This window comes from Erpetoichthys calabaricus, chromosome 14 (genome assembly GCF_900747795.2).
Source record: "Erpetoichthys calabaricus chromosome 14, fErpCal1.3, whole genome shotgun sequence".
Classification (NCBI taxonomy): domain Eukaryota; kingdom Metazoa; phylum Chordata; class Cladistia; order Polypteriformes; family Polypteridae; genus Erpetoichthys; species Erpetoichthys calabaricus.
The window spans coordinates 28,559,850-28,587,250 of NC_041407.2; the positions used below are offsets into that span (position 1 = coordinate 28,559,850).

General features: G+C 38.5%; 1 protein-coding gene across 4 annotated transcripts in view; it reads left to right on the plus strand.

Annotated features, from left to right (window-relative positions):
• LOC114664826 (receptor-type tyrosine-protein phosphatase U-like) overlaps nucleotides 1-27,401 on the plus strand; it is a 1,094,815-nt gene that overhangs the window by 610,488 nt on the left and 456,926 nt on the right. For all 4 annotated transcript variants that reach the window (XM_028819112.2, XM_028819113.2, XM_028819114.2 and 1 more), the window contains exons 4-5: nucleotides 10,645-10,726; nucleotides 20,757-20,872. In XM_028819112.2, coding sequence (XP_028674945.1) covers nucleotides 10,645-10,726; nucleotides 20,757-20,872 — 198 coding nt within the window. The remainder of the gene's footprint in view (nucleotides 1-10,644; nucleotides 10,727-20,756; nucleotides 20,873-27,401) is intronic.

A 27,401-nucleotide genomic window follows, 5' to 3' on the forward strand; every position in this document is an offset into this window, starting at 1 on the left:
TTGTTAGCTTTGGAGCCGATCTGATTGGGATGAAAGGCACAATTATCTTGTATCCCAAGGGGAGAAGCCTAAACCCCAATGCAGCGAGACATCAGAGGCTCACACCGCGCCTTTCATTAAGTAGACAAATTAAAATTGACTTCTGACTTCAGGGTTTTAATGGGAAATCGTTACACTTGCATGCTTGCTCAGGCAAACCTTTTATCAAGCAGATTGCTCTTTGGCTTTTTATAGGTTACCTGTTGTCTATTTGGATAATACTGTTATTATTATAGGAGGATTTATTGATAGTGTAAGTTTCTATTTATTTGTTCTTTGTGTGAAGAAAGACTAAAGTCTTTTTTAAGTGCTGTTGCGGTATCAGTGATTTTGCAGATGTCTGCCTTCCAGGCCTTAGCCTTCTTTGCTATATTAAATAAAGGTATGTAACAAGCAATAAGTCTATATGCAACACTCACATTAAGCTAATTAGTACTGTGTGATGACAGCTTATATATTTTTGAGTTTATGAATCTTGTTTTAAATCTTGTTACAACTTATCCTTCACGTTGATATTCTTTATAAATATTCTTTTCTCTAAAGAAAACAAGTCAAGTATTGAAGTGCTTGAATATTTGTATATTTAAATAACTGACATATGTCAGCCTCTACAATCTGTAGATTTTCTGCACACATTAGGCAAGCCATAGGTTCGTTATCTATTCAGAGTATGCTTCATCTTTAATGACTTCAGAATGTACATGTTTATTTTGAGCAGAGTTATGAATTGTAAAAAGATTCAATTTTTTCCACAGACAAGTGTTGAATTGACTTATAAGTGATTATAAACACAGTTTACCACTAAGCAGTTCTTGAATAACATTTCATTTGCTAGAACAGAGCAATTGGCTGTATCAGGAAAAGCCATGCAAGTAAGCCGTACTGTACAGGTTAAGGCCATTTCAAGATTTTTCCAACAATTTTCATTTGCAGACTTTATTTACAGAATCTTAGCAACTCGTCCCGGATGTGATTTTGTCTTAGGTTGTTAGCATAGACTGTGTGTACATGAGAACTAACAACCAATAAGAACCCAAACAACAACAACATGTATTTATATAGCACATTTTCATATAAATAATGTAGCTCAAAGTGCTTTACATGATGAAGAAAGAGAAAAAAGACAAAGTAAGAATCAAAATAAGACAACACTAATTAACATAGAATAAAAGTAAGGTCTGATGGCCAGCGAGGAGAAAAAATAAAATCTGCAAGGGTTCCAGGCCATGAGACCGCCCAGCCCCCTCTAGGCATTCCACCTAACATAAATGATCAGTCCTCATTGTATTCAGGGTTCTCATGGAAGGACTTGATGATGACGGTCACATGGACTTCTGACCTTTAATGTAGGGACATCATGGTGCTTTGATTAGGTTATATAATACATATAATTCAGTGATGAGAAATAAGGAACACATTTTGGACCTCAAAAACGAAAGAGAGACTTCATCTGTCTGATGTTGCATGTTTTACTTTCCACTTTGGAATGGATAAAAAGAAAAACAAGTGTGGAGATTGTGGCTGAACTTACCAGATCTGCAATGTCTTTGCATGGGCATGTCAGAAAAAGGGGCAAGTGTGCGATACTTTGAAAGTGTGAAACTGTCCTGGAAACACCATTACATAGTCGATTAACTTAACATACCCTACAATTTTTAGTTGTATAATCTGATTTACTTAGATTAGCAGTTGTAGTCATCAAGTCTGAGATCCACTCCAAATAGAAGTCATGCAATATAATGGCTTTAGCAAGTGTGCCCTTTAGATTTTCAGTACTTAGCAGTACACTGCTACTAGGTATACAAATAAAATGTATTATTATTATTATATAACATCAGAAAGCACTGGAAACTGTTCTCCATTTGTAAATAATCAAGGATAGACTTTCAGACTAAGAAGTAGTAACTATTGTCAAGCAGTGGTCTCAGAGAAGCACGTGTGTGCTTGGTGCCAAGGATTCTCCTTTTATGGGCACTTTCTGATCATCAGCTAAGCTGTTGCACTTGAATAGCAGCACACAGTTTTTACGTTCATAATAAGTTTATATTCTGCACATTGATAATCTGTAAGCAGTAAGGATATATACTTGCGTTTTCGTATTTTATATTGGATAACCAAATACAAAATCAAATTTATTTGCGTGTTCATAAATATCATTAGTTATATTTATGTAATTTTTGGACTTGGTGAAAACTAGATGATTGTAAACTATGTCCTGATATGTACAACCTTTAAGTTTTACTCTTTTTTTCTGTTGCACATGTTAAGGAGACAGTTTTGTGAACAAGCTTCTGCTATTAAAATACACATTGTTTATTATACATTATGATTTTTTTCTCTCTATAAAGATTATGCCAATGTTAAGAAAACACAGTCAAGAAAATTGGTGGGAAAGTTTTCACGAAGAGACACTCATCTGGTTTGTGCACTTGTGCTGTGTTCTTGCTATGGCTCCTATAACAGACCTGTACACAAAAGTGATGTGTATGACACTGTCTGTCATATCTTCTTTGTTCCATCTGCTTTTTGATGTGGGACTTGAAAAAGCAACAAGCTGGTCAGATCAACGCTTCTGTAACCTAAGCAACAGACGTCTGCTCGTTCTGGGGAATTCTCAGGCACTCTAAGGTGAATGGAGAAATATAATCCTGCCCTTCAGTGTCTTTTCAGTGGTTGTGCCCAAAACACTTGAATCGTCTCCTTTTCATCTGGAGGAGCAATGGCTGAGTCACACCAGATGATTGTACTTCTCAGAAAGTACAACCCAGTAATCTTAATTCTGGTACTCGTAACCACAGTGATTAGATAGATAGATAGATAGATAGATAGATAGATAGATAGATAGATAGATAGATAGATAGATAGATAGATAGATAGATAGATAGATAGATAGATAGATAGATAGATAGATAGATAGATAGATAGATAGATAGATAGATAGATAGATAGATAGATAGATACTTCATATGATTACCATATGATTAAAATAACTTCATCAAAGGACTTAAGTTGTGCTTCACCATCACCATTCAGAAGAATAACCACAATACTTATGGCACTATTCTACAAGTGCCTTTACTCTTAATCATGAAGAAGACCCCAGGTATGTAGTCTGCTCCACTTGAGCCAGCTAAACCCTTCTACATTGACAGAGCAAGCCATAACATCATATCTGAGGATGTGAACATTCACTCTCAGCTATGAATCACTCTGGCACATACATGTATAAGGCTCACAAACAAATGAGCGTGAGTGGACATCACCATCAACAAATGACCTATGTTTTACACTGAGCTCACAAAACTGAACATCAAAGGTACACATGGAGACAACATGCATCATTTTTGTGAATTGCAATTCCAACTTTTAAACAAATTGGATTCAATAAAAAGAATGTGAATACAGTTGATGTTCTGTAAATATGAGGCCCAAGTGGCATTCAACAGTAGCTCTGTAATGAAATTATTTTGTAGCATATATTCACTAGTTAGATACCACATAGTATGGAGTCATGAGTCTTCTCCATGTCCACTGAATATAATTGATAAATTCCCTTGACTTACTGTAGAGAGTTAAATGATTATGTTGCATAATGACTAACACAATTATTTGGCAAGAGTTTGATTGATTGTCTTCTAATTTTGTTATTTAAACAGTGTCAGGAAATTGGAGTCCTGAAATAAAAAATCTTCACTCCACATTAACCAGAGAGGAAATAATTTATCCCAGAAATTACTAGAAGCCACCCTCTATCATCTATATCACAGTCAGTTTTTCTCCAGTAAGTAAAGCAATGGTAGCAAGGAAAACACGCAGCACATATCTAGTGGGACCTATACCTGAACTGAGAATTGTTCAATATTAAAATATAGCAGGATGCGATATATCTTCAAATCCAGAGACGACTTCTTCTTTTGGCTGCTCCCGTTAAGAGTTGCCACAGTGGATCATCTTCTTACTTATCTTTCTGTCCTCTGCATCTTGTTCTGTTACACCCATCACCTGCATGTCCTCTCTCATCACATCCATAAACCTTCGTTTAGGCCTTCCTCCTTTCCTCTTGCCTGGCAGCTCTATCCTTACCATCCTTCTCCCAATATACTCGGCATCTCCTCTCTGCACATGTCCAAATCAACCCAATCTCGCATCTCTGATTTTGTCTTCCAACTGTCCAACTTGAGCTGACCCTCTAATGTACTCATTTCTAATCCTGTCCATCCTCGTCACACCCAGTGCAAATCTTAACATCTTTAACTCTGCTACCTCCAGTTCTGCCTCCTATTTTCTGGTCAGTGCCACCGTCTCCAACCCATATAACATAGCTGGTCTCACTACCGTCCTGTAGACCTTCTCTTTCACTCTTGCTGATAACCATCTGTCACAAATTACTCCTGACAATGTTCTCCACCCATTCCACCCTGCCTGCACTCTCTTCTTCACCTCTCTTCCACAATCCCCATTACTCTGTACTGTTCATCCCAAGTATTTAAACTCATCCACCTTCGCCAACTCTACTTCTTGCATCCTCACCATTCCACTGACCTCCCTCTCATTTACACACATGTATTCTGTCTTGTTCCTACTGACCTTCATTCCTTTCCTCTCTAGAGCATATCTCCACCTCTCCAGCGTCTCCTCAACCTGCTCCCTACTATCGCTACAGATCACAATGTCATCAGCAAACATCATAGTCCACGGGGACTCCTGTCTAATTTTGTCTGTCAACCTGTCCATCACCATTGCAAATAAGAAAGGGCTCAGAGCCGATCCCTGATGTAATCCCACCTCCACCTTGAATGCATCCGTCACTCCTACCGCAGACCTCACCATGGTCACACTTCCCTTGTACATGTCCTGTACAACTCTTGCGTACTTCTCTGCCACTCCCAACTTCTTCATACAATACCACAGCTCCTCTCGAGGCACCCTGTCATATGCTTTCTCCAGGTCCACAAAGACACAATGCGACTCCTTCTGGCCTTCTCTGTACTTCTCCATCAACTTCCTCAGAGCAACCAACCAACATTGCATCTGTGGTGCTCTTTCTTGGCATGAAACCATACTGCTGCTCACTAATCATCACCTCACTTCTTAACCTAGCTTCCACTACTCTTTCTCATAACTTCATGCTGTGGCTCATCAACTTTATTCCCCTGTAGTTACTGCAGTCCTGCATATCCACCTTATTCTTAAATATCGGCACCAGTACACTTCTTCTCCACTCCTCAGGCATCCTCTCACTTTCCAAGATTCCATTAAACAATCTGGTTAAGAACTCCACTGCCATCTCTCCTAAACACCTCCATGCTTCCACAGGTATGTCATTTGGACCAACGGCCTTTCCATTTTTCATCCTCTTCATAGCTGTCCTTACTTCCTCCTTGCTAATCCGTTGCACTTCCTGATTCACTATCTCCACATCATCCAACCTCTTGTCTCTCTCGTTCTCTTCATTCATCAGCCTCTCAACGTACTCTTTCCATCTGCTCAACACACTCTCCTTGCTTGTGAGTACGTTTCCATCTTTTTCCTTTATCACCCTAACTTACTGCACATCTTTCCCAGCTCAGTCCCTCTGTCTAGCCAATCAGTACAGGTCCTATTCTTCCTCCTTAGTGTCAATCTCTCATACAACTCATCATACGCCTTTTCTTTAGCCTTCGCCACCTCTCTCTTCACGTTGCGCCTTATCTCCTTGTACTCTTGTCTACTTTCTGCATCTCTCTGACTATCCCACTTCTTCTTTGCCATCCTCTTCCTCTGTATTCTCTCCTGTATTTCTTCATCCACCACCAGGTTTCCTTTTCCTCCTTCCTCTTTCCAGATGTCACGCCAAGCACCTTTCTTGCTGTCACCCTTACTACATCTGCTGTAGTTTCTCAGCTGTCTGGTAACTCTTCACTGCCACCCAGTGCCTTTCTCACCTTCTCCCTAACTCAACCTTGCAGTCTTCCTTTTTCAAATTCCACCATTTGATCCTTGGCTCTGCCCTCACTCTCTTCCTCTTCCTGATCTCCAATGCCATCCTACAGACCACCATCCTATGCTGCTTAACTACACCTTCCTCTGCCACCACTTTGCAGTCTTCAATCTCCTTCAGATTGACTCTTCTGCGTAGCATGTAATTTACCTGTGTGCATCTTCCTCCACTCTTGTACATAATTCTGTGCTCCTCCCTCTTCTTAAAATATGTATTCACCACATCCATGTCCATCCTTTTGGAAAAATCCACTATCATCTGACCTTCTTCATTCCTCTCCTTGACACCATACCTACCCATCACCTCCTCGTCTCCTCTGTTCTCTTCACCAACATGTCCATTGAAATCTGCTCTAATCACCACTTTCTGTCCCTTGGGTACACTGTTCATCACTTCATCCAACTCACTCCAAAAATCTTCTTTCTCCTCCATCGCACACCCAACTTGCGGGGCATATGCACTAACAATATTCATCATCACACCTCCAGTTTCTATCTTCATAATCATTACTCTGCCTGACACTGTTTTCACCTCCAGAACACTCTTGACATACTGTTCCTTCAGAATAACCCCTACTCCATTTCTCCTCCCATCCACATCATGATAGAACAATCCACCTCCGATCCACCTGGCCTTACTCCCTTTACGTTTAGTCTCTTGCGCGCACAATATATCAACCTTCCTTCTGTCTATTATATCTGCTAACTCTCTCCCCTTACCAGTCATACTGCCAACATTCAAAGTTCCTACCCTCAGTTCCACTCTCTTTACCTTCCTCCTCTCCTCCTGCCTCTGGACATGTCTCTCCCCCCCCAATCTTCTCTTTCTTCTTCTTCTTTGGCCTACAGTAGCCCAATTTCCGCCAGCACCCTGTTCGCTAACAGTACTGGTGGCGATCGTTGTTAACCCGGGGCTCGACTGATCAGCTATGGAAATTTGTATTGTTGTCCACATATTGATTTGGCAAAATTTTACACCAGATGCCCTTCCTGACGTAACCCTCCCCATTTATCCGGGCTTGAGACCGGCACGAAGAAACACACTGGTTTGTGAATCCCCTGTGGCTGTTATTTGTAAATATTCAGCACAAAGGAGATTTCCATTTTGTCCTGATAATCTAAAATTAATTCTTGGGACATTTTGTAGAACCCATGCTTGAAAGAAGCTTCTGTGTTTTGTTGCTCTTTTACCCAACAGGAAGTTTTTACATCCTGTAAAGAAATTCCTCTTTCTTTTTAACTTCCCTGTTGAAGCTTCTACTGGTTTGAAGATTTACTTCCAAGATCCAATGGCCAACCAGAAATAAATCTTTCTGAAATCCCCTGAATCACTACTACACTATTTGAAACACTGAACTCCCACTGAGCATCCACATTCTGTAAGCCTACTGCTGTTTGTTCTACATGGAGTAATACTGACATTTTCCTTTAATGGGAAAACATTGTTATAGTTTGCTGTAATTTATTTGACATCCTTACTAAGTCTTCAAGAAAAAATTCTATAAATAAGATGTTATTTTTTATTATCAAATGGCCCAGTAACTGACGTATGCCTACAAGTGCCATGGTTAGATCTTAAATAAAAGTGCTGTCAGCCAAAGGTCATCTCTCTCCGCTCCTCCATTGCTTACTTTATTAAACCTTTGATATATAATTAGAAATAAGGTTTAAGGTTTCTTTATTTAGTTATATTTACACAAGAAAACATAAAATTTTCCTTCTCAGTTGCATCTAATAACAGACAGAATGAAATATGTAATTTCTCCTGCACACTGCTTTTTGAGTATAAATCTTTTTTTTATATATTTTTTTATTTTTATAGGCAACATTTTTTTTCAGCTGCTGTTTAATATCCCTTTGTTAATTACTTTGAAATTTTTATTAAAATAATGGCAATATACACTCACTCGGGTGATTTATTAGCACATCTGTACCCCTATCAATTTGGTTATCTAATCAACCAGTTGTGCTGTATGAGCGCAATATATGAAAACATGCAGATACAGGTCCGGAGTTTCAGTTAATTTTCATATCCATAACCAGCAAAAAGAAAAATGTGAATTCAGTGAGTTTTACTGTTTTAAGATTATTGGTTGCAGACAATCTGGATTGAGTATTTCTTTAACTTCAGAGATTTTCACACACAACAGTCTCTAGATTTTACTCAGAATGGTACCAAAAAAAAAAACCAGTGTTTGGCAGTTCTACAGAGTAAAACACCTTGTTGAGGAGAGAGGTCAGAGAAGAATGGCCTGACTGGATGCAAGCTGACTGAAAGGCTGTGGTAACACAGATAACCACTCTGTACAACTGTAGTGAGGAGAAAAGCATCCCAGAATGTACAACGCATTGAACCTTAAGGCACATGGACTACAACAGCAGAAGACCATGTTGGGTTCCACTTCTGTCAGGCAAGGACAGAAGTGGGGACAGGCTCACCAAAACTGGACTGCTGAAGACTTCAAAAAACATATTCTGATCTGATAAATCATCAATTTCTGTTGAGGAAGACAGGTGGTAGGGTCAGAATTTGGCACCAACAGTATGAATCCATGCTTAGTGTATATATGACAATAGGCGATGTGATCATCTTTGTCCAACATTGATGCATCTCAGGAGGTTTTACTTCCTTTTGATTTGAAAGCTACATGTAATCCATTCATAGGGTTATCAGAGCAGGCTTCTGTTCTTTGTTTATGTCTGATTCTGGCTCTTGCAGTCTATTATTGGATTGTGCGCATTGGTGGGCTTGACATTTTCTGGTCCATGACGGTAACAGAATTTGATGAGTTAAAAAATGAAAACATTAAAATGACTGAAATAACTCAGGTCATGTGATTTAAACTGGTTAATGTGATTATTGATTAAGTGCCTCAGTCGGATACAAGTCCTACTTTGTGAGAAGGAACCTGCCTTGTGTAAATCTAAGAGATTTAGTTTCCCAGTTAGCATATGTTGATGGTAAATATATGTTACCTATAGATCTTAATGCACTGGTGTAAGATGTATCTGTTTGATATCTCTTTAGAAGTCTGACCCTGAGGAAGGGATTATGATCCCAAAATGTGTCGGAGGACTTGACTTTGACAATTGATTATGGCCTGGTTGTGACACCATGGCTTTAGTAGACATTTGCACATGTATCATTAATCATTTATAATTTATTTTTTGTCAGATAAACTGATGCAAAAAGGTTACTTTGAAGCTGTAATATTTAAGTATTATATTAAGAAATGGTAATCTATTATTACTGAAATGTGTAATGAGGCTGGTAAAGCTATTAAACTACTACAGTTATTATAAGAATAACCACTGTCCCCTTTTGGGATCCACTGTGGACAGGGTCCCAAATTCTTTAAGATATTATCTTCATCTTAATAATAATAATAATAATACATTTTATTTGTATAGTGCCTTTCCCACTTTTCCAATATATTATTTTCTTAAAATTCACTTTCCTTTTCTTACAATAAATAAGTAATAAATAAATTACAATAAATAAGTACTAAATAAATTTGATCTCTAAAACAAACACAATGACAAAGTTTGTAAATTTCAAGAAAAAAGACTATTAACTTAAATTGTAAAGATAATTATATTAGAATCACAAATATTTCAAAATATTTCATCAAATTCTTTTTAAGTTACTGTCAAAAATCCCTCCTTGAGAAGCACTACCCTTGTCCAAGTGCTTCTCTTATTTCTATTAACTCATCCTACACTCATATTTTGTTACTGTGCCTAAAGCCTCCTGCAAGAAATCACAGGGTGAGAGTTCTGGTGCAAAGAAACAACCACATTGTTTTAGGTCAAAACATCTTTGGCTGACAACACAGTTTGTGCATGTGCGCCATCATGGTAGGAAATGCAGTTTTGTGTGCGTCACTGTTCCAGACATTTTTGTTCCAGACATTTTTTGCAGACACCTCAGCAGTTCAATGTAATGTTGCTGATTAACAATCTATTTATAATGAACAAACCCTTTATTAACAAGTTCGTCATTGTTGAAGAACAAACTCTTTATTGTCTTAATGTTTGATATGACCTGATATGTTTTTTTCGGCTCAGAGAAGTAGAATCCCCAAAGTTGTGCGCATGATTGTGGAATAAATGTCAGAAATACATATCTCATTTAGCTCAGCACAGTGCCACTTGACCAACTGCTTCGACCTATGATATTTAGTAGAATAGTTGATAACTAACCCTACTCCCATGCTAATGACCCATTCCAGGTATTTTTGGCTCTCCCTTCGTATTCTGCTGTTTCCTTCATTTTGTGTTCCTTGAAGATATTTGCCCAGTATCTTGTCTCATACAAAACTGATTTGTCCCATTTCCTTCAAGTTGCAGCTTTGGCTTATCAAGTGAAAGTTTGTTCATTAACATTCTTGCCAAATCAATTAGCTGCCCTGTTTAATTTAGTTTACAAATCTTTCATAATGTATGTATAGTTAATGCAATATGAAATTGATTTGGAAGTGGCTTTATGACATTACAAACTGTGGAAATCACTATGCAAGTAGAAGAGCTTTAGATTATCGTAAAGTACTGTATATATCTTACATAATTTGTCTATTGATTTCTATAACTTAGGATTTTTCTTGTTCTTCCTTTTCTTTATCCAAGGTGCTGTTTGAAGCGACCATCTCATTGGAGCATCATGGTTATATTGGCATGGATGATATTCTTTTGCTCAAGTACCCATGCAGTAAGTAGTTCAGTCTTTTTGTCATTTTAGTTAGATTTTTTTGGAAGACATTTAAAAACATTCTTGTACTCAAAATGAACAGGGGTGAATTAGCCTGAGTCATGTCTCTGTATTAAGGGTAAAGAGGAGATTTTATGAGTCATTCACGATCGCTGAGTTCTGTTTATTAAGGAATGGTCTGCCATTCTCATTTACCTGTAATCACTGGCACAGCATTAGCCAAAATAGTCAATGACAGAGCAGCGTGGAGCCAACAGTGTTTTGAATTATCCTCACCAAACCAAAAGACTACTCTGCAGCCTACGACAGTGGCTTCTTTGCAGTAAGCTGAAACCACACAGAAATCATCACAACGTTATTTATAGTTCCCTTTGTCTTCAGGAGAAACTTTGTGTGATATTTACACTATTTGATCTCTGATCACTTAGCATAGTATTTTAAGAAGCTGCAAATGAAAGAACAAGCTGTATTTAAGTCTGACATGAGCCCTGCATACTGGCATATTTCCATTAACAATGACAGCTACTATTTTAGAGAAGAATATTCTTCTAAAAATAAAATATTTCTCCTTTATTGGCAGCATTTAAGAATCTACAAGTGCAAGTTGTATGGATCAAGGTTAAATTAAATAGCTCAAGACTATCTGATGGGATTCTGTTTTTTTTAGCTGGACATGTTTTCTGCTTTTTATTAATTTTGGAGTTGGGGATTAGTAAATGTTTGACTTGAGGAATACAGCGACTCCAAAACACTGGCGGATGAATTGGGATCAAATGCTTACTCCGTGTTTATCATGCACCTGATAATCTCGCTGAAGCCAGACCTATAATATGTATGTCTGGAGACAACCATGAGTGAGTCATGCTTAAAACTGGGTGGAAACAATTAGACGGCTCACTGGGAGTCACATTTCTAAACCAGTCCAATGCTTCATGAAGGCAGCACTCAAAGTAGGGGTGGGGGACTTTAAGGTGCTCACGCTGAGTGGTGGCTCTGAGGCTAAGGATCTGTGCTGATATCTGGAAGGTTGCCGGTTCAAATCCCCATTACTGCCAAAAGAGATCCTACTCTGCAGGACCCTTGATCAGGTCCCTTAACCTGCAGTTGGTCTAGAGGTGCTGTACAATGGCTGACCCTGCGCTCTGACCCCAAGGGGTATGTGGAATCTAACAAATTCCTACTATAAGAAATTGTATAAGGCGAAATAAAGAGCAAAAATGAAAACACCTGGTCTGGCAAATAGCAAGCTTCTGATTACGATGAACATTTGAAAGGTCTCCTAAAAAAAACCCTCTTAGACATATAGATGACAGTGAGCACATTACACATCTTAAAAATCAACATTACGTGATTGAAGGGAAAAACGTTTTTGTAGGATCAGTTTATATACTGGCATTCGACGGTATCAATGGATTAATGGTAAACGTGAATGATATGTTGTTGCAGGTACTGTGTGTGTGTTCTCTGTTTTTCAGCATTATAATGATAGTGTAGGAGTCGATGTAAGCTTGAAAGAACTGGCAGTTATGTTCATGAAAATATGAACTGCAAAATATGCATTTAAGCTAATCAGTTTGTCACACTCTGTCAAAGAGACTGCCATCAAGAGAACTGATCCAAAGAACTGCCATAGGACATGCAGATTTCAGTTCTCAAAACACTCGAATCAACAAGTCTGCTTAATGACAATAGTAAAGCACAGTCAAGGCTACTCAGCACCCACCTTCTGACTGTACGTCTAAATGAGTAACTAAAGAAATGTAACAAACATTACTGTCCAATTGGAAATGTAAACATTCCATGACAAAATAGCTGCAGCATTTTTATATGCATACACCACAGCTTTTTATTTCCTCACAGTGTCAGTTCTTTTGTTCAGTATCTTTTGCTGTCTCTCTCAAAACCCTGGTGGCAGGTTAAAATACACAGGCTGGAGAAATAGGTGGCGAGTATTTGAGGAAGAAGTGCTGTGGTGGTAACCCTTGTAGTGCAGGATTTTGCCGCTATTCACGCCACTCTTTTTAACAGGTTGTCCCCAGACATGTATTGTCATTTGAGAATCACCTCTGGCCCCCTGGGACTATACCCCTGAAAACTACCGTGGTCCCACCATTATATCCAGGGAAGGAGTAACTTCTAGGTGGAGCTGCACGTGTGATATACAAAATGTATCATTATATTAAAAAGCCTCTGCAGGAAATTAGTTTACAAGTGCATATTGCTGAAAAGGTTCAGCTAAAATGGCAGAGAAGTTTATTAGATAGATAGATAGATAGATAGATAGATAGATAGATAGATAGATAGATAGATAGATAGATAGATAGATAGATAGATAGATACATACATACATACATACATACATACATACATACATACATACATACATACATACATACTTTATTAATCCCAAGGGGAAATTCACATTAAGCGTGAAGTCTGAAAATGGCTGTGTTTGTTTGAATCCGAGACATCATATTTTGTAAGGCACATAAGAATAGATTGTTGGCACAAATGTTTCAGTAAGTGTGGCATCCTTATTCAGACATTAAACTTAAGTTTGTTGATGAAGGATTCTAGACATTTAAATTCACATTAAACTACAATTACCTTTGGCACTTTTTCTCTGTTTTGAGTACTAAGTGTTACATCCTGATTCTTCTGATTTGCTTTTTGAATCAGTGCACGAGGGGCCATAATCAACAACATATTATCTTTTTTGCCATCAAATGCATTTGTAATGCACCATTTCTTCAATGATTGTTTTTCTTACATTCTCAAACTTTGGCAGAGGCTTCCTTGCTCTTGCCAAAAGCTTTCAGAATAAGGTTTTAAGATGGCAGTCATTTTTCATACGCCTTTCTTGAATAATCTTTAAAAAGTGTAGGAAATGAAACAGTGAGTATTAGAAATTGGCTTCCCCTAAGTAATGCAGTCTGTTCATTTTTCATTTTCTTTTTGTTCTGCACTTTAGAATATCTCTGCATGACTATTTCCACAGCACATTAACAGTGGGGCACAATGAGAGTAACCACCATTCATTACAACAGCTTGCACTTCCAGGCCCTTTTGTCCTTCTTAAAGTGTATTATTGTCATTATTACTATAGTTTAGGTGAGAGTCAGCTCTTTGAACCAAGTGACAGAATTATGAATGTAGTTGGAAAATTTCTGAAAGAATTTAAACATTGGGATTTAAATTTCGACAAGGACTGCATAAGTAAATATCAACGGATTGCATGGAAAACTGTGTTTTGCAGTTTGTTTTGGCATTGCTTCATAGGTGGGCTAAAGTTTATTATTAAGCAGATAGTCATTGTTTTATTTCTTCAAGATGAATGTGTAAAGCAAAATTATTTTGAGATAATGAACGTGAAAGGGAGTCGTGCTGAAGTTTGCACTGTGTATTCTTAATGCCTCAATAAATGAGGGTAATGTGCCAAATAAATCAAAATGTACTTTAATGTGGTGGGAGAAAAAAAAAATCTTATTTAGAGAGTAATAACTAAAGCACTCTCTCAGCCAGCTCCACAATTCTAGTATAATTCTAGGCAAACCTGCTTACACTCATTGTACAACATTGCCTACTGGAAAACTAGTGCTTTTGAAATTACTTTTCCTGAAAGATCCTGCAATGTGAAAGGATACCAGATTGCTCATAGTCAATGTCATGTCGCATCTCAAGTACAATTCTTAACATTGTCTCCAGACTTGGCTTTTATATAGCAAATTCAGAAAGTAACAAGGCCTCTTAATTTTTCACATTTGCTATGTTGCAGTCTTTTGCTAAAATCGTTTCACTCATTAGCCTAGAATGACAAAGTGAAAACAGGATTTTAGAAATGTTTGCAAAGGTGATACCTATTTTTTTAAATACATGTGTACAGGTTTTCTGACCCTTCATGAAGTATTTTGTTGAAGGCCCTTTGGCAGCAGTTATGGCCTGGAGTAGTCTTGGGTATGATGCAATAAGCTTCACACAATTTGGGGATTAGCTACCCTTCTTCTCTGTAGATCCTATGAAGCTCTGTCAGGTTGGATGGAAACCGTCATTGAACAACTAATTTCAGGTCTCTCCAAAGTTGTTTGATTGAGTTCAGGTCTGTACTCTGGCTTGGTAACTCAAGGACATTCCTAACACTCTGGTTGTCTTTGCTAAGTGCTTATGGCCGTTGTCTTGTTGGTAGTTGGAGTCTTTGGCCCAGTTTAAGGTCTAGAGTGCGTTAGAGCACGGATATTTCTTTACTTTGCTCCATTCATCTTTTTCTCAATCCTGTCTAGTCTCCCAATCCCAACCAACCCCACATGATGTTTCCACCACCATGTTTCTTGGTAGGAATGGAATTGCATAAGTGATAAGTAGTGAGTGGTTTCCTTTAGACACAACATTAATCTTGGTTTCATCAGATCTAAGAATCTTGTTCCTCAGAGTCCAAGAGTCCTTTAGGTGCCTTTTTTGGAAACTTCAAGAAGGGCTTTCACTTGTATTTTACTGAAGAGAGGTTTCTATGTGCCCACTCTATCATAAAGTGTAGATTGCTAGAGTGTTGCAGTGATGGTTGTCCTTCTGGAAGTTTTTCACATATCCACCTAAGTTTTCTGGAGCTCAGGCAAAGTGACAATCATGTTCTTGGTTCACCTTTCTTACTATGGCCTTTCTCTGGGTGGCCACATCTGAGTTGTTGCTATTCCAAATATTTTCCAATTAATAATGTGCCTTTGGGAACCTTCAATGCTGCAGGAAATTTTAGTAGCCTTCCTCTTCCCTTTATTGATATAATTTTATTAATTTTAACAATTGTATCATTTATGATGATGATGATATACTTTATTAATCCCCAAGGGGAAATTGTGTTTTTGAATAACCTTTGTAGATCAGAGTGCAGGATCAACCATTGCATAGCACCCCGGACTAATTTTCAGGTTAAGGCCCTTGTTCAAGGGCCCAACTGAGAAAGATGCATTTTGGTAGTAATGGGACTTGAACCAGCAACCTTCTAGATATCAATGCAGACCCTTTGCCACAGAGCCATCACTCTGCCATATGTTCTGTATATATTAGGGAGAATGAAAGTGAAACCTCTAGCCTTCATGAACAATCAGTAATGAATCAAGGTATTTATCAAAAAAAAAACATACCTTTTGAGACATGTAGCAGTCACAGGGTGCTTGGAGGCCTGATAGAACACTGAAGTGGGGTACCAGAGGTGTAGTGCCCACTAAATGACATCCTGTATGCTGACCAGTCCTCCTTAACACAGATTACACCTAGCATTTCTATTGATTTACCCTTGTCATGTTTCTTTAGTGGATCTTATTTGGCACCCTGGCCACCAGAGGGTTTTTTTTTTTTTTTTAATAATATCTTCTGTGCAGAATAATAAATTCTCTAGGCATTGTGGGTTAATTATTGTTACAGAAACACTGCTGCCCACATCTTTTAATTAAATCAGTAACATTTAAGAAAAATGGCATTGGTAATATCAGCAGTTGATGGTATCTTCATCCAGAAGAAATTAGCGAAAAAATGATTATAGAAGTCCTATTATCTGCCATCAGGGTTCATTAGTAAGCACAGAGCGAGGCAACGTGCATCTGAAGAAGATGTTACCTCAAGTATCTCAAGTCAGTAAACCATGAAAGGAAATGGCAGGGAGACTGCAAGACAAAGAAGTGCTGGTCTATGCAGGAAGTTATTGGGACAACCAGAGACGCTGGCTAAATGCACCCTTCTGTGTCAAAACGTTACACCTCCAAAGGTCATGCCAAAAGAAGGTAAACCTGTTTGCAACATTTAAGATGATTGCTTAATTCATGGTGTTAGCTTTGTTGCCCAAGCTTCAATTTATTTAACACAGCATGTAAATGGATATTGATATGGTGTAACGCGATGTGTTACATGAAGGAGAGCGAGTTTAATGTTGAAGTTAAGAAGGCATATAGAAACAATGGCGCTTTAGCATGAAAATCTGCTGGGTCATACCAGAGGTTTCCTTTATGTGTGCAGACTTCTCTATAATTAAGTTATTTTCCTAATTATAGATATCCCTCTTTTGCTAATGACTAAAGGCCTGTTTATATTCAGGCCCAAATGGTTACATACTGTACGTGGTTACACAGATGATGTGCACCCTGGTCTGTTTATAGTACATGTGTTCAGTGCGTGACACTGTGCGGTTACAGAAACCCCCAATTTTTTTCCCCTAAATGTTTTTCTTTGTTTTTACACATCAATCTTGCAGATATTCTCATTTTTGCTTGCATAAATTTTCCTCTTTGCACAGGGTCTTGTTGATTTCTTTCCATGAGATTGTGAACATTTGCTTACCTCAGTGGGTTTTTAATGTTGAATTACAGTGCATCCGGAAAGTATTCACAGCGCATCACTTTCTCCACATTTTGTTAGGTTACAGCCTTATTCCAAAATGGGTTAAATTCATTTTTTTCCTCAGAATTCAACACACAACACCCAATAATGACAACGTGAAAAATGTTTACTTGAGGTTTTTGCAAATTTATTAAAAAATAAAAAAACTGAGAAAGCACATGTACATAAGTAATCACAGCCTTTGCCATGAAGCTCAAAATTGAGCTCAGGTGCATCCTGTTTCCCCTGATCATCCTTGAGATGTTTCTGCAGCTTAATTGGAGTCCACCTGTGGTAAATTCAGTTGACTGGACATGATTTGGAAAGGCACACATCTGCCTATATAAGGTCCCACAGTTGACAGTTCATGTCAGAGCACAAACCAAGCATGAAGTCAAAGGAATTGTCTGTAGACCTCTGAGACAGGATTGTCTCGAGGCACAAATCTGGGGAAGGTTACAGAAAAATTTCTGCTGCTTTGAAGGTCCCAATGAGCACAGTGGCCTCCATCATCCGTAAGTGGAAGAAGTTCGAAACCACCAGGACTCTTCCTAGAGCTGGCTGGCCATCTAAAGTGAGCGATCGGGGGAGAAGGGCCTTAGTCAGGGAGGTAACCAAGAACCTGATGGTCACTCTGTCAGAGCTCCAGAGGTCCTCTGTGGAGAGAGGAGAACCTTCCAGAAGGACAACCATCTCTGCAGCAATCCACCAATCAGGCCTGTATGGTAGAGTGGCCAGATGGAAGCCACTTCTTAGTAAAAGGCACATGGCAGTCCTCCTGGAGTTTGCCAAAAGGCACCTGATGAAGGACTCTCAGACCATGAGAAAGAAAATTCTCTGGTCTGATGAGACAAAGATTGAACTCTTTGGTGTGAATGCCAGATGTCACGTTTGGAGGAAACCAGGCACCGCACATCACCAGGCCAATACCATCCCTACAGTGAAGCATGGTGGTAGCTGCATCATGCTGTGGGGATGTTTTTCAGCGGCTGGAACTGGGAGACTAGTCAGGATAAAGGGCAAGATGACTGCAGCAATGTACAGAGACATCCTGGATGAAAACCTGCTCCAGGGCGCTCTTGACCTCAGACTGGGGAGACGGTTCATCTTTCAGCAGGACAACGACCCTAAGCACACAGCCAAGATATCAAAGGAGTGGCTTCAGGACAACTCTGTGAATGTCCTTGAGTGGCCCAGCCAGAGCCCAGACTTGAATCCGATTGAGATTTCAAAATGGCTGTGCACCGACGCTTCCCATCCAACTTGATGGAGCTTGAGAGGTGCTGCAAAGAGGAATGAGCGAAACTGGCCAAGGATAGGTGTGCCAGGCTTGTGGCATCATATTCAAAAAGACTTGAGGCTGGAATTGCTGCCAAAGGTGCATCGACAAAGTATTGAGTAAAGGCTGTGAATACTTATGTACATGGGATTTCTCAGTTTTTTTATTTTTAATAAATTTGCAAAAACCTCAAGTAAACTTTTTTCACGTTGTCATTATGGGGTGTTTTATGTGTAGAATTCTGAGGAAAAAAATGAATTTAATCCATTTTGGAATAAGGCTGTAACCTAACAAAATGTGGAAAAAGTGATGCACTGTGAATACTTTCTGGATGCACTGTATATAGGTGCAAGTAATGAAAAATCCTTCACACAACTGTTCCTCACATGAGTCCATGTTCTCCTGCCTACCACAATGTGCAGTTGACATGCCCCAAGTTCATGTAATAGTGATAGGCTGTATCACAGGGCTTTGGGAGACTAATAACTACCTAGAGCAGTTTGATGTTTGTATAGGTTAGTAATTAAAAGAGAGCACTTCCCTGTAGGGATGATGAGAAGGCTTTGGGAGCAAATGGCTGTGGTGGGAGTGGCATTGAGGCATGCCACAGGTGGAAACGTTGTTGGAAGTTTTGACGTGGGTAAGGAGGCCCATCATTCACGCTGATACACGGGCGCCAGCACAACAGTATCCCAGCGTTACTTCATGCCATGCTGGGGAACGACACCCATGTGGCCTCAGGAGTGACGGCAGAGTAACCAGCTGAAAAGTGAGCCACATAAGCTGGGCATGCAGAGTAGCCGAAAAATCATAAGTCCAGAAGGAAGAGAGAGACAGACCTTACGGAGATTGAAGGTTCATGCAGCATTCACGTCACAAAAAAAAGTATTAAAATAATGAAATGCGGGTCCAGTTTCATTTTGATTGGCATTATGTAATTATGATAACCCTCCAGCATCTGAATCATCTGACAAAATACAGAAATAGACATTTAATAAGTAAACTATGAACCTCACAACTACTTGCTGTTCATAAAAATATATTGACTATGCACTGCCTAAATTGAAACAGTATCATCTCAAGTTTAGAACCAAAAGAAAAAAATAGCCACAACAACAGAAGACGAACACACAGGTTACACACACACTGTACAATTCAAACACAAGACTCTGGGGCTATCTGACAACAACACTAGCTACTACAATGAAAACTTTTTCTTTCTATGCCAGGATGGTGTACTTCTTTGAAATGGGGGCACAAAATGAAAGGAGCACGCCTAAGGCTTCCTTGGTGTTCTTTGCAAATTTACCCCTATCAGGGTGTTTTCTCGATATCCTGTTTTAACTGACCGTCACAGCCTGGTCATTCTAGCCTCCTAATCATCCCCTCTCTCACCCCTTTATCCCCTAATAACTAATGTTTGGTGAGTGTACTGGTGCAAAATGGCTGCTGTCACATCATCGAGGTAGATGCTACATGTTGGAGTTGGCTGAAGTGGCTCCCTGTCTTTATGTAAAAAGCATTGACTGTCTTCAAAAGTGCTATATATATATTTCTATCAAGCTGTCCTCCCCAGAGGTAGGTGAAGATTAAGATGCCACTCAGCTCTATTCTGTGTAATATTTTGGTTTGATGCTTTCCTATATTAATCTACTTTCTTTTTTTTTCCAAAGTACTGTGGCCACCTTTGAGGTTTGAATGACTTCTTTGGCTTGCACTGCATAGCTTTGCACGTCAAAATCTTGAACTACACTGAAAGTTCAGGTTACACATGCATACACACAAGCAAAGGTAAACTGAGAACACTGCAGGGCCAATAGAATGAGCCCCTCTAAATGGAAAATGGCTTGCAACAGCCAGCACAATGACAATTTCACATACTACTAAAAGCAATATTTTTCTAGATAGGAAACTGCATTGAGCATGTAATGGAAAAGTGGGAAGAATAAGAGCACATATCTGAAGGTTGTTACAGACATTTTAATAATAAGGTAAATTGCTGCCCAACTGGCCCTTAATGGCTATACATTTTGTTACCTTTGTGTCTCGTCAGAGTGGAAGCAATTTTACCAGGATTTTGCTGCAGTTTTGAGGAGTAGTTGTTGACAGTAGAAAAGATGGACAGTGAGCAATGTTAGCATTTCATTGCTTCTAACTGCAAATTTACCTTTAATAGATCACCTGTACAGCAGCTCAGTGTACACACACAAAGAGGCGAAAGTATAGTCAAACATGTAAGCTGAAATCATTCCAGATATATTGACTGAGAGCATGAAGCAGTGAATGGATCATGTCTGTGATATGAATGATTCGATTTTGAATAGAACTGTTAAAAAAGAAAAAACAGAATCGAACAAGGTAAGCCACAGTGTTGTGCTTTCATTGCAGATAAAGCACCGCACTTCTCAAGGCTGGGAGATGTTGAAGTGAATGCGGGACAAAGCGCCATATTCCAGTGTGTGGCTTCAGGTCGAGCTTCAGAATCTGATCACTTCTTTCTTGAGGTAAGGAAATGTTGGTTTACTTTATATGTTCAAGAACTTGTTGCTTGTCTCAGAACTATTGCACCTATCATATCTAGATGACTAAAAGGAGCACCCTGTCTGATTTCATTAAGTTTTCCCTCCTTTTCATCTATATCCTGTGGTTTTGATGAGTTTTCTTTTTGATTCTAAGTCATTTTTTTCTTGTTGATTTTTCTTTCAGTTTCCCTTTATAGTTCCCCTGAGTTTCTATATACTTTTCATTGTGATTTTTTTTCCTCTGTCTTGCCGTTGTAAGTGCAGGGAAAATTAACTCTCAATTTGAATGTTTCTAATATTGCAATACACAACCTTAAATTCTGAAATCCAGGTCAGGTTCAAAGGAATTGGATGTAAATCAGATATTATGCCTTGTTGGGACACTAGTCCACTGCAGGTCCTACTCGTGAACACAAAGGACTGATTTAGAATCATCAGTTAACCAAACAAGTGTCTTTGGAAATTTAAGAAAAGAGGAGTACCTGGAGAAAATGCCACACAGATACAGAGAGAACATTCAGCCTACACCGATAATAACTATGTGCAAGGTTGAGCTTGGGGATGCCATATCTGTGAGGCAGCATTGTTAACTGCTCTGTGCAACACTGCAAACGGCTCATTCAGTCTGATAATAATTAAGGAGAAGGTCAAGTAAAATAACACACAAATTGTTGTTTGATTGTGAAGAATACAGTAATACACAAGCTATAGCAAATATTCAAGTTATGTTGAAAACTTGTAGATAACAGTTAGTGATGCTTTGTCAAGACTGAAAAGAGTTAAAAAGAAATACACTGACAGTACCAAAAAGAATCCCATGACTGTTGTGGTACGCAGCTGGGGGTCAGACCCGGCCGGGACGCCTGGAAGGACTGGGTCATGGCTTATTTATCCTCCGGGCCACGAGGGGGCAACCGCCCTGGAGTAGAAGAGGCCCACGGAAGGGGAGCAGGGAGGCTCATGACCATTGGGGCCTCTGGTCACCGCCAGGGGGTGCCCTGAGCCTCATGGAGCCCGGGACTTATTCACTTCCTCCACACCCATGGAGGACAATCCTTCCAGGGTCACCCGGAGTGCTTCCGGGTGCTCTCCTGATGCTTCCGCCACACCAGGACGTGACGTCAGGTAGAACACCTGGAGCTCATCCGGGTGAGGATAAAGGGGGCCGCCTCCCTCCTGTCAGAGAGCTGGAGTCGGGAGCAGGGGAAGGACGAAGCTCCTGTAGAGAGAGTGCAGGTGGCCCAGGGACAAGGAGGGAGAAGGCCCAGCAGAAGGGAGACTTAGGCTAGAAGCACGTTGTGAGTTGTGCGGGACTGAGTAGTGTTGTTGTGTGGAGAAGAAAATAAAAGCATATCATTGATAAAGATGTGGTCTCAGTCTGGTGGTGTCCGGGCAAGTCTCACACTGTGTAGAGGTAGACCACCATAATGTGGTGCGGCAGTCGGCAGAGCTGTCATGGACTTGGCAATGTGGTCTCATAGGCCTGCAGACTTCACTCTCCTCCAATAGACGGTGTAAACCTCCAACCATTCATTTTGATGCTATCTTATTCCCCGTAAAGTTTTTGGCAAATAATGCTTCATTACCTGTGTGAGTGCACTGGGAAGAATATTAGTTAATTTTGCATTTTTAATTGCAAAATTATACTGTTTGCTATATGTTCTCCCTTATTGTTCTGCTATTTTATTTTTGATTTCCATGGTAACCAATAAACCTTTTTCACATCATAGCTTTCTCTTTAAACTTTTTATAGATTCACTTGTTACACAGATAACAATTATAAACCGTCTAAATTAAATTTCATTTATTTTATTCATGCATGCAGCAGTAATATTTTAAATGCTAATCAGATGCCATAACATGACAGTTTATGAATGTTGTTTTGTTCTATTTCTGTTATTTTAAATGAATTTCTTTTTGTCATCTTTTTCTGGGCATCATGTGGTGATGGCACCATGGGGAAATGTTGTAGGCCTCACAGTCTGAGCTTTGCTATAGCTTAAAAAACTGTCATTTTATGTAAGGAATTACTGTATTATTCATTGTAAAAACAAATGCGATATTTAGAAATTCTATTAACAACAGGGAAACTCATTAAGGTGTTATTTCAAAATTTTTAAAAAATTGCATATCTTAAACACTAAAATATACATATAATAAATAAACTGAGACTCCTATACCTACCCATTGCTCATAAAAATATATTGTCTGTGATAAGATAAAGTATTGTCACAGTACAAATACAAGCAGATGTCTGTAGATGGCAAGTTAAGGATAAAACTCTAAAAAGAGTAACAGTTACAGAGTATAAGCACAGGTAAGATACATTATAAATAAAATATTAATACATACACAAAACTAAAGAAAAGTAAAAGTAAAGTATAATATGCCAGTACTGGAAGCAAAGTACTACTTAAATTGAAACAGCAGCACCTCAAGTATGGAAGCATATGGTTTATAGACCTCCAGTAATTAATGATATCTTCATTTCTGAATTGTCTGATCTCCTGGCTGATATGACCCTCTCCCATGACAAAGTATTTATTGTTGGTGATTTTAACATTCATGTTTGTTGTCAATTGAAACCTTTGGTTAATGACTTTTTATCACTATTGGACTCATTTGATTTTATCCAGCATATTAATACGCCAACTCACTCTCTCGGTCACACCCTTGATCTCGTTCTTACATGTGATATTTCAGTTAATAATATTGATTTATGCTATGTTTCTTTTACTGATCACTTTTCTATAATGATGGATTTGAATATTACTGTTGATGTTCCTACTACTAGTTGTGCTCCACGCTGTTCACGCTTTTTAAGTTCTTCTATTATATTTGATTTTAAAACCATATTCTCTAGTCTTGAGGTACATGTCCAATATGATGGTATCAATGATTCTGTCTTAGAATTTAATTCTTCTTGTAAAATGGTTTTAGACTCAATTGCTCTGCTCAAGAGATGCTGTAATAAGGGAAGGCCTACTCTTTGGCTAAATTAAACTACGCGACCGCTACACCGCGCCTTTCGAACTGCGAAATGGCGTTGGAAAAAAGATGGACCGATTGTGTCTAAACAGATTTTTAGGACTTCTCTATTCAACTTCCAGGCTGCAGTTAAGAAAGCTAAACATGATTTCTTCACTGATTTTGTATCCTGTCATTCTAAGAATTCTATGGTCTTATTTAATTCAATTAATGCGGCCATTCACCCTCATTCTGTGACAGGATTAAATAGTACTGTTCTTTAATGTGAGCAGTTTCTTTCATTCTTTGTCAGTAAAATTGATACTATCCACTGTGGCATTGTTCCAACTGGCTATGAACTTCCTACTGTTAATCATGGCATTGTCTTGGAATCTTTTGATCTTGTCTCACTTTCACAGTTAAAAAGTACTATTGACACCCTTGATATTGTATCACCACGCCTCTTAGTGGAAGCCTTTGATGTTTTGGGTCCACCTATACTAGCCATTATCAATGGTTCTATTAGTGAGGGGGTTGTGTCCTCATTTTTTAAACATGCTGCGGTGCGTCTCTGTCTGAAAAAGGCAGAATTAAATCCTGGAGTTTTAGCCAATTTTCACCCTATTTCCCAATTGCCATTTCTGGCTAAAATAATAGAAAGAATTATTTATAATCAATTGGTTGATCACCTTAACTCCAATAATTTATCTGAGATCTACTAAGTTGGCTTTAGGCATTATCATGGTGTTGAGACGGCCCTCCTGAAAGTATTCAATGACATCTCTATTATTACTGACTCAGGTGGCGCTGCAGTCCTTGTCCTCCTTGACCTGTCCGCTGCCTTTGACACTATTGACCATGAGATATTGCTGTTGTGGCTTGAACATCTTGTTGGGCTTAAAGGGGCTGCTCTTAACTGGTTCAGGTCATATCTAATTGGTAGACACTTTTCAGTGACTTTAAATTCCTCTTTTTCATCTACTGATCCTCTTAAATGTGGTGTTCCTCAGGGATCCATTTTGGGTCCTATTTTATTCTCTATATACCTTCACCCTATTGGAGCTATTTTTAGGAAATTTAACATTTCTTTTCACTGCTATGCTGATGATACACAGGTTTATATTCCCATCTGTAACTCTGCAATGAGTCAACTTTACAACTGTCTTTTTGAACTAAGGTCCTGGATGGCTAATAATTTTCTTGATATGAATCAAAATTAAACGGTGGTGCTTATAGTGGGTCCATCAGCTAAAGCCCAAATTGGTCTAGGACTTCTCGGCTCTGTCTTTTGCAAACCTCAAGTCCGCAATCTTGGTGTTATCTTTGGCAGTAACCTCTCTTTTGAGAAACAGATTAATTCTGTAGTCAAGAGTTGCTTTTTCCAGATTTGTCTTTTAGGTAAGATCAAGCCTTTTTTATCTTCTAGGGATCTTGAGAAAGCTACTCATGCTTTTATCTTTTCTCGCCTTGATTACTGCAACTCGCTGTATTCTGGGTTTAGCAAATCCCTGATACGCAATTTACAGTTGGTCCAGAATGCTGCCGCTCGCTTTCTGGTTGGGGCAAGAAAGTCTGATTCTGTTTCTCCAATATTAGCTTCTTTACATTGGCTGCCTGTCAGTTTTCGAATTGATTTTAAAATCTTGTTGCTAGTTTTTAAATCTTTACATGGGCTTGCTCCTGCCTATTTATCTGAATTGTGTGCTTTACACCAGCCATCCAGAGTGCTTAGATGTTCTGGTCAGTTGTCTCTTGTTGTCCCTCGTACCAAGTGTAAAACTAACGGGGACAGACTGGGCTTGTGCTGCTCCTCACCTGTGGAACTCTTTACCTCATCACATAAAGGAGTCGTCTACAATTGAACTATTTAAAACGAGATTAAAGACTCATTTCTATTCACTTGCTTTCCGTGACCTTCAGTAATACTGATGGTTTCCTCATTGTGATTATGTAATCTTCTTCTATTTATTATTTATTTTATTTCTGTTAATTTATTTTATTTCTATTTATGTTATTTATGTTAATTGTATTTTTTTTTTTCTTCTTTTATTGTAAAGCACTTTGGCCACAGCATTCCTATGTTGTTTTAAATGTGCTATATAAATAAATTGATATTGACATTGACATATGGCTTAGAGATGAAAAAACACAAGATAAATAACACAGAAAGAACTCACAGACTTCACACACTCACTGCAAACTCAAACACATTTGATACACAGTATGATATTGGCAGCAATTACTATGTGGCAAACAATTAAAACAAATATTTTCTACAAACCTGTTCTTTTTGTGCCAGGACTCTGGACCTTTCAAACAGGGATATGTTATACCGCTGGCTTATTTTCCACGCAATGGAAGGAGCACATGTAAGGCTTCCTTGGTGTGCTTTTTAAATTTAGCATTATCAGGTGGTTCTCCTCAGCGGTGTGTGAATGTTGAGATGACACTCAGCTCCATTCTACATAATGTCTTGCACTCCTGATATAGATCTATTTTCTTTTTTGTTCCCCAAATAACTGTGGCCACCTTTGAGGGAGCAAATATACTGGACCTTTCATACCTCTTCGCTGGTTTACACTGCATAGCCTTATCTGTTAAAAGCTTGAACTTCTCAAATGCAAGCCTTCAAGACCCATCACTATACTGAAGGTTCAAGATACATGTGCATACACACAACTTAAGCTAAACTGAGGACACTGCAGGGCCAATAGAATGAGGCCCTCAAGATGGAAACGACTTGCGGCACCCAACACAAAGACAAATTCATTTTCTAGATAAAAAACTGCATTGAGCATATCATGGAAAATTAAAAAGAAGTTGTGAAAGAGCACAAATTTGTGGCTTGTTACATACATTTTAATAATTAAGTAAATTACTAACAGAAGTTTCAACTTTAAGGAAATACTGTATTATGCAGTGTAAAAAGACATGATCTTTAAAACAATTGGCTATTTAAAAAAACATGAAAACACATTTAGGTGTTATCTGTGTTATTTAAAAATTCTGTAAAAATACTGCACATGTTAAACATGCAGTTATCAAAAAGACATTATACTTTGTCACAGAGCATATGCAGCAGTGGTGCTTTGGAAAATAGGCCATTTCACAAATCAGAAAAGACGTACTGTACGTATACAAAATGCCATTGTGTGAAGAATTGCATGCTCACTATGTTGAAACAGTTTACTACCACCAACTGTGATGAAATTGGGAATTAAGGTGAATGTTTCTGGGTGACCTGAGTTTCTATTATGATTTAAAATATTTAAAAGCAAAAAAAATTGCAATGATATACAGTGCTTTCCATAAACATCGGAGCAGTGATGGCACATTTTTAGGTGTATACAGTAGTGGCCAAAAATTTTGGCAGCGACACAAATGTGTTTTGCAAACTTTGGTGCTTCAGCATTTTCAGAATTATATATTATATTAATGTTTCTGTAGTATACTGAAGAACAACTATAAACATTTCATAAATTTCAAAGGCTTTTATTGGCAAATACATCAAATTTATGTAAACAGTAAATATTTACAGCATTAA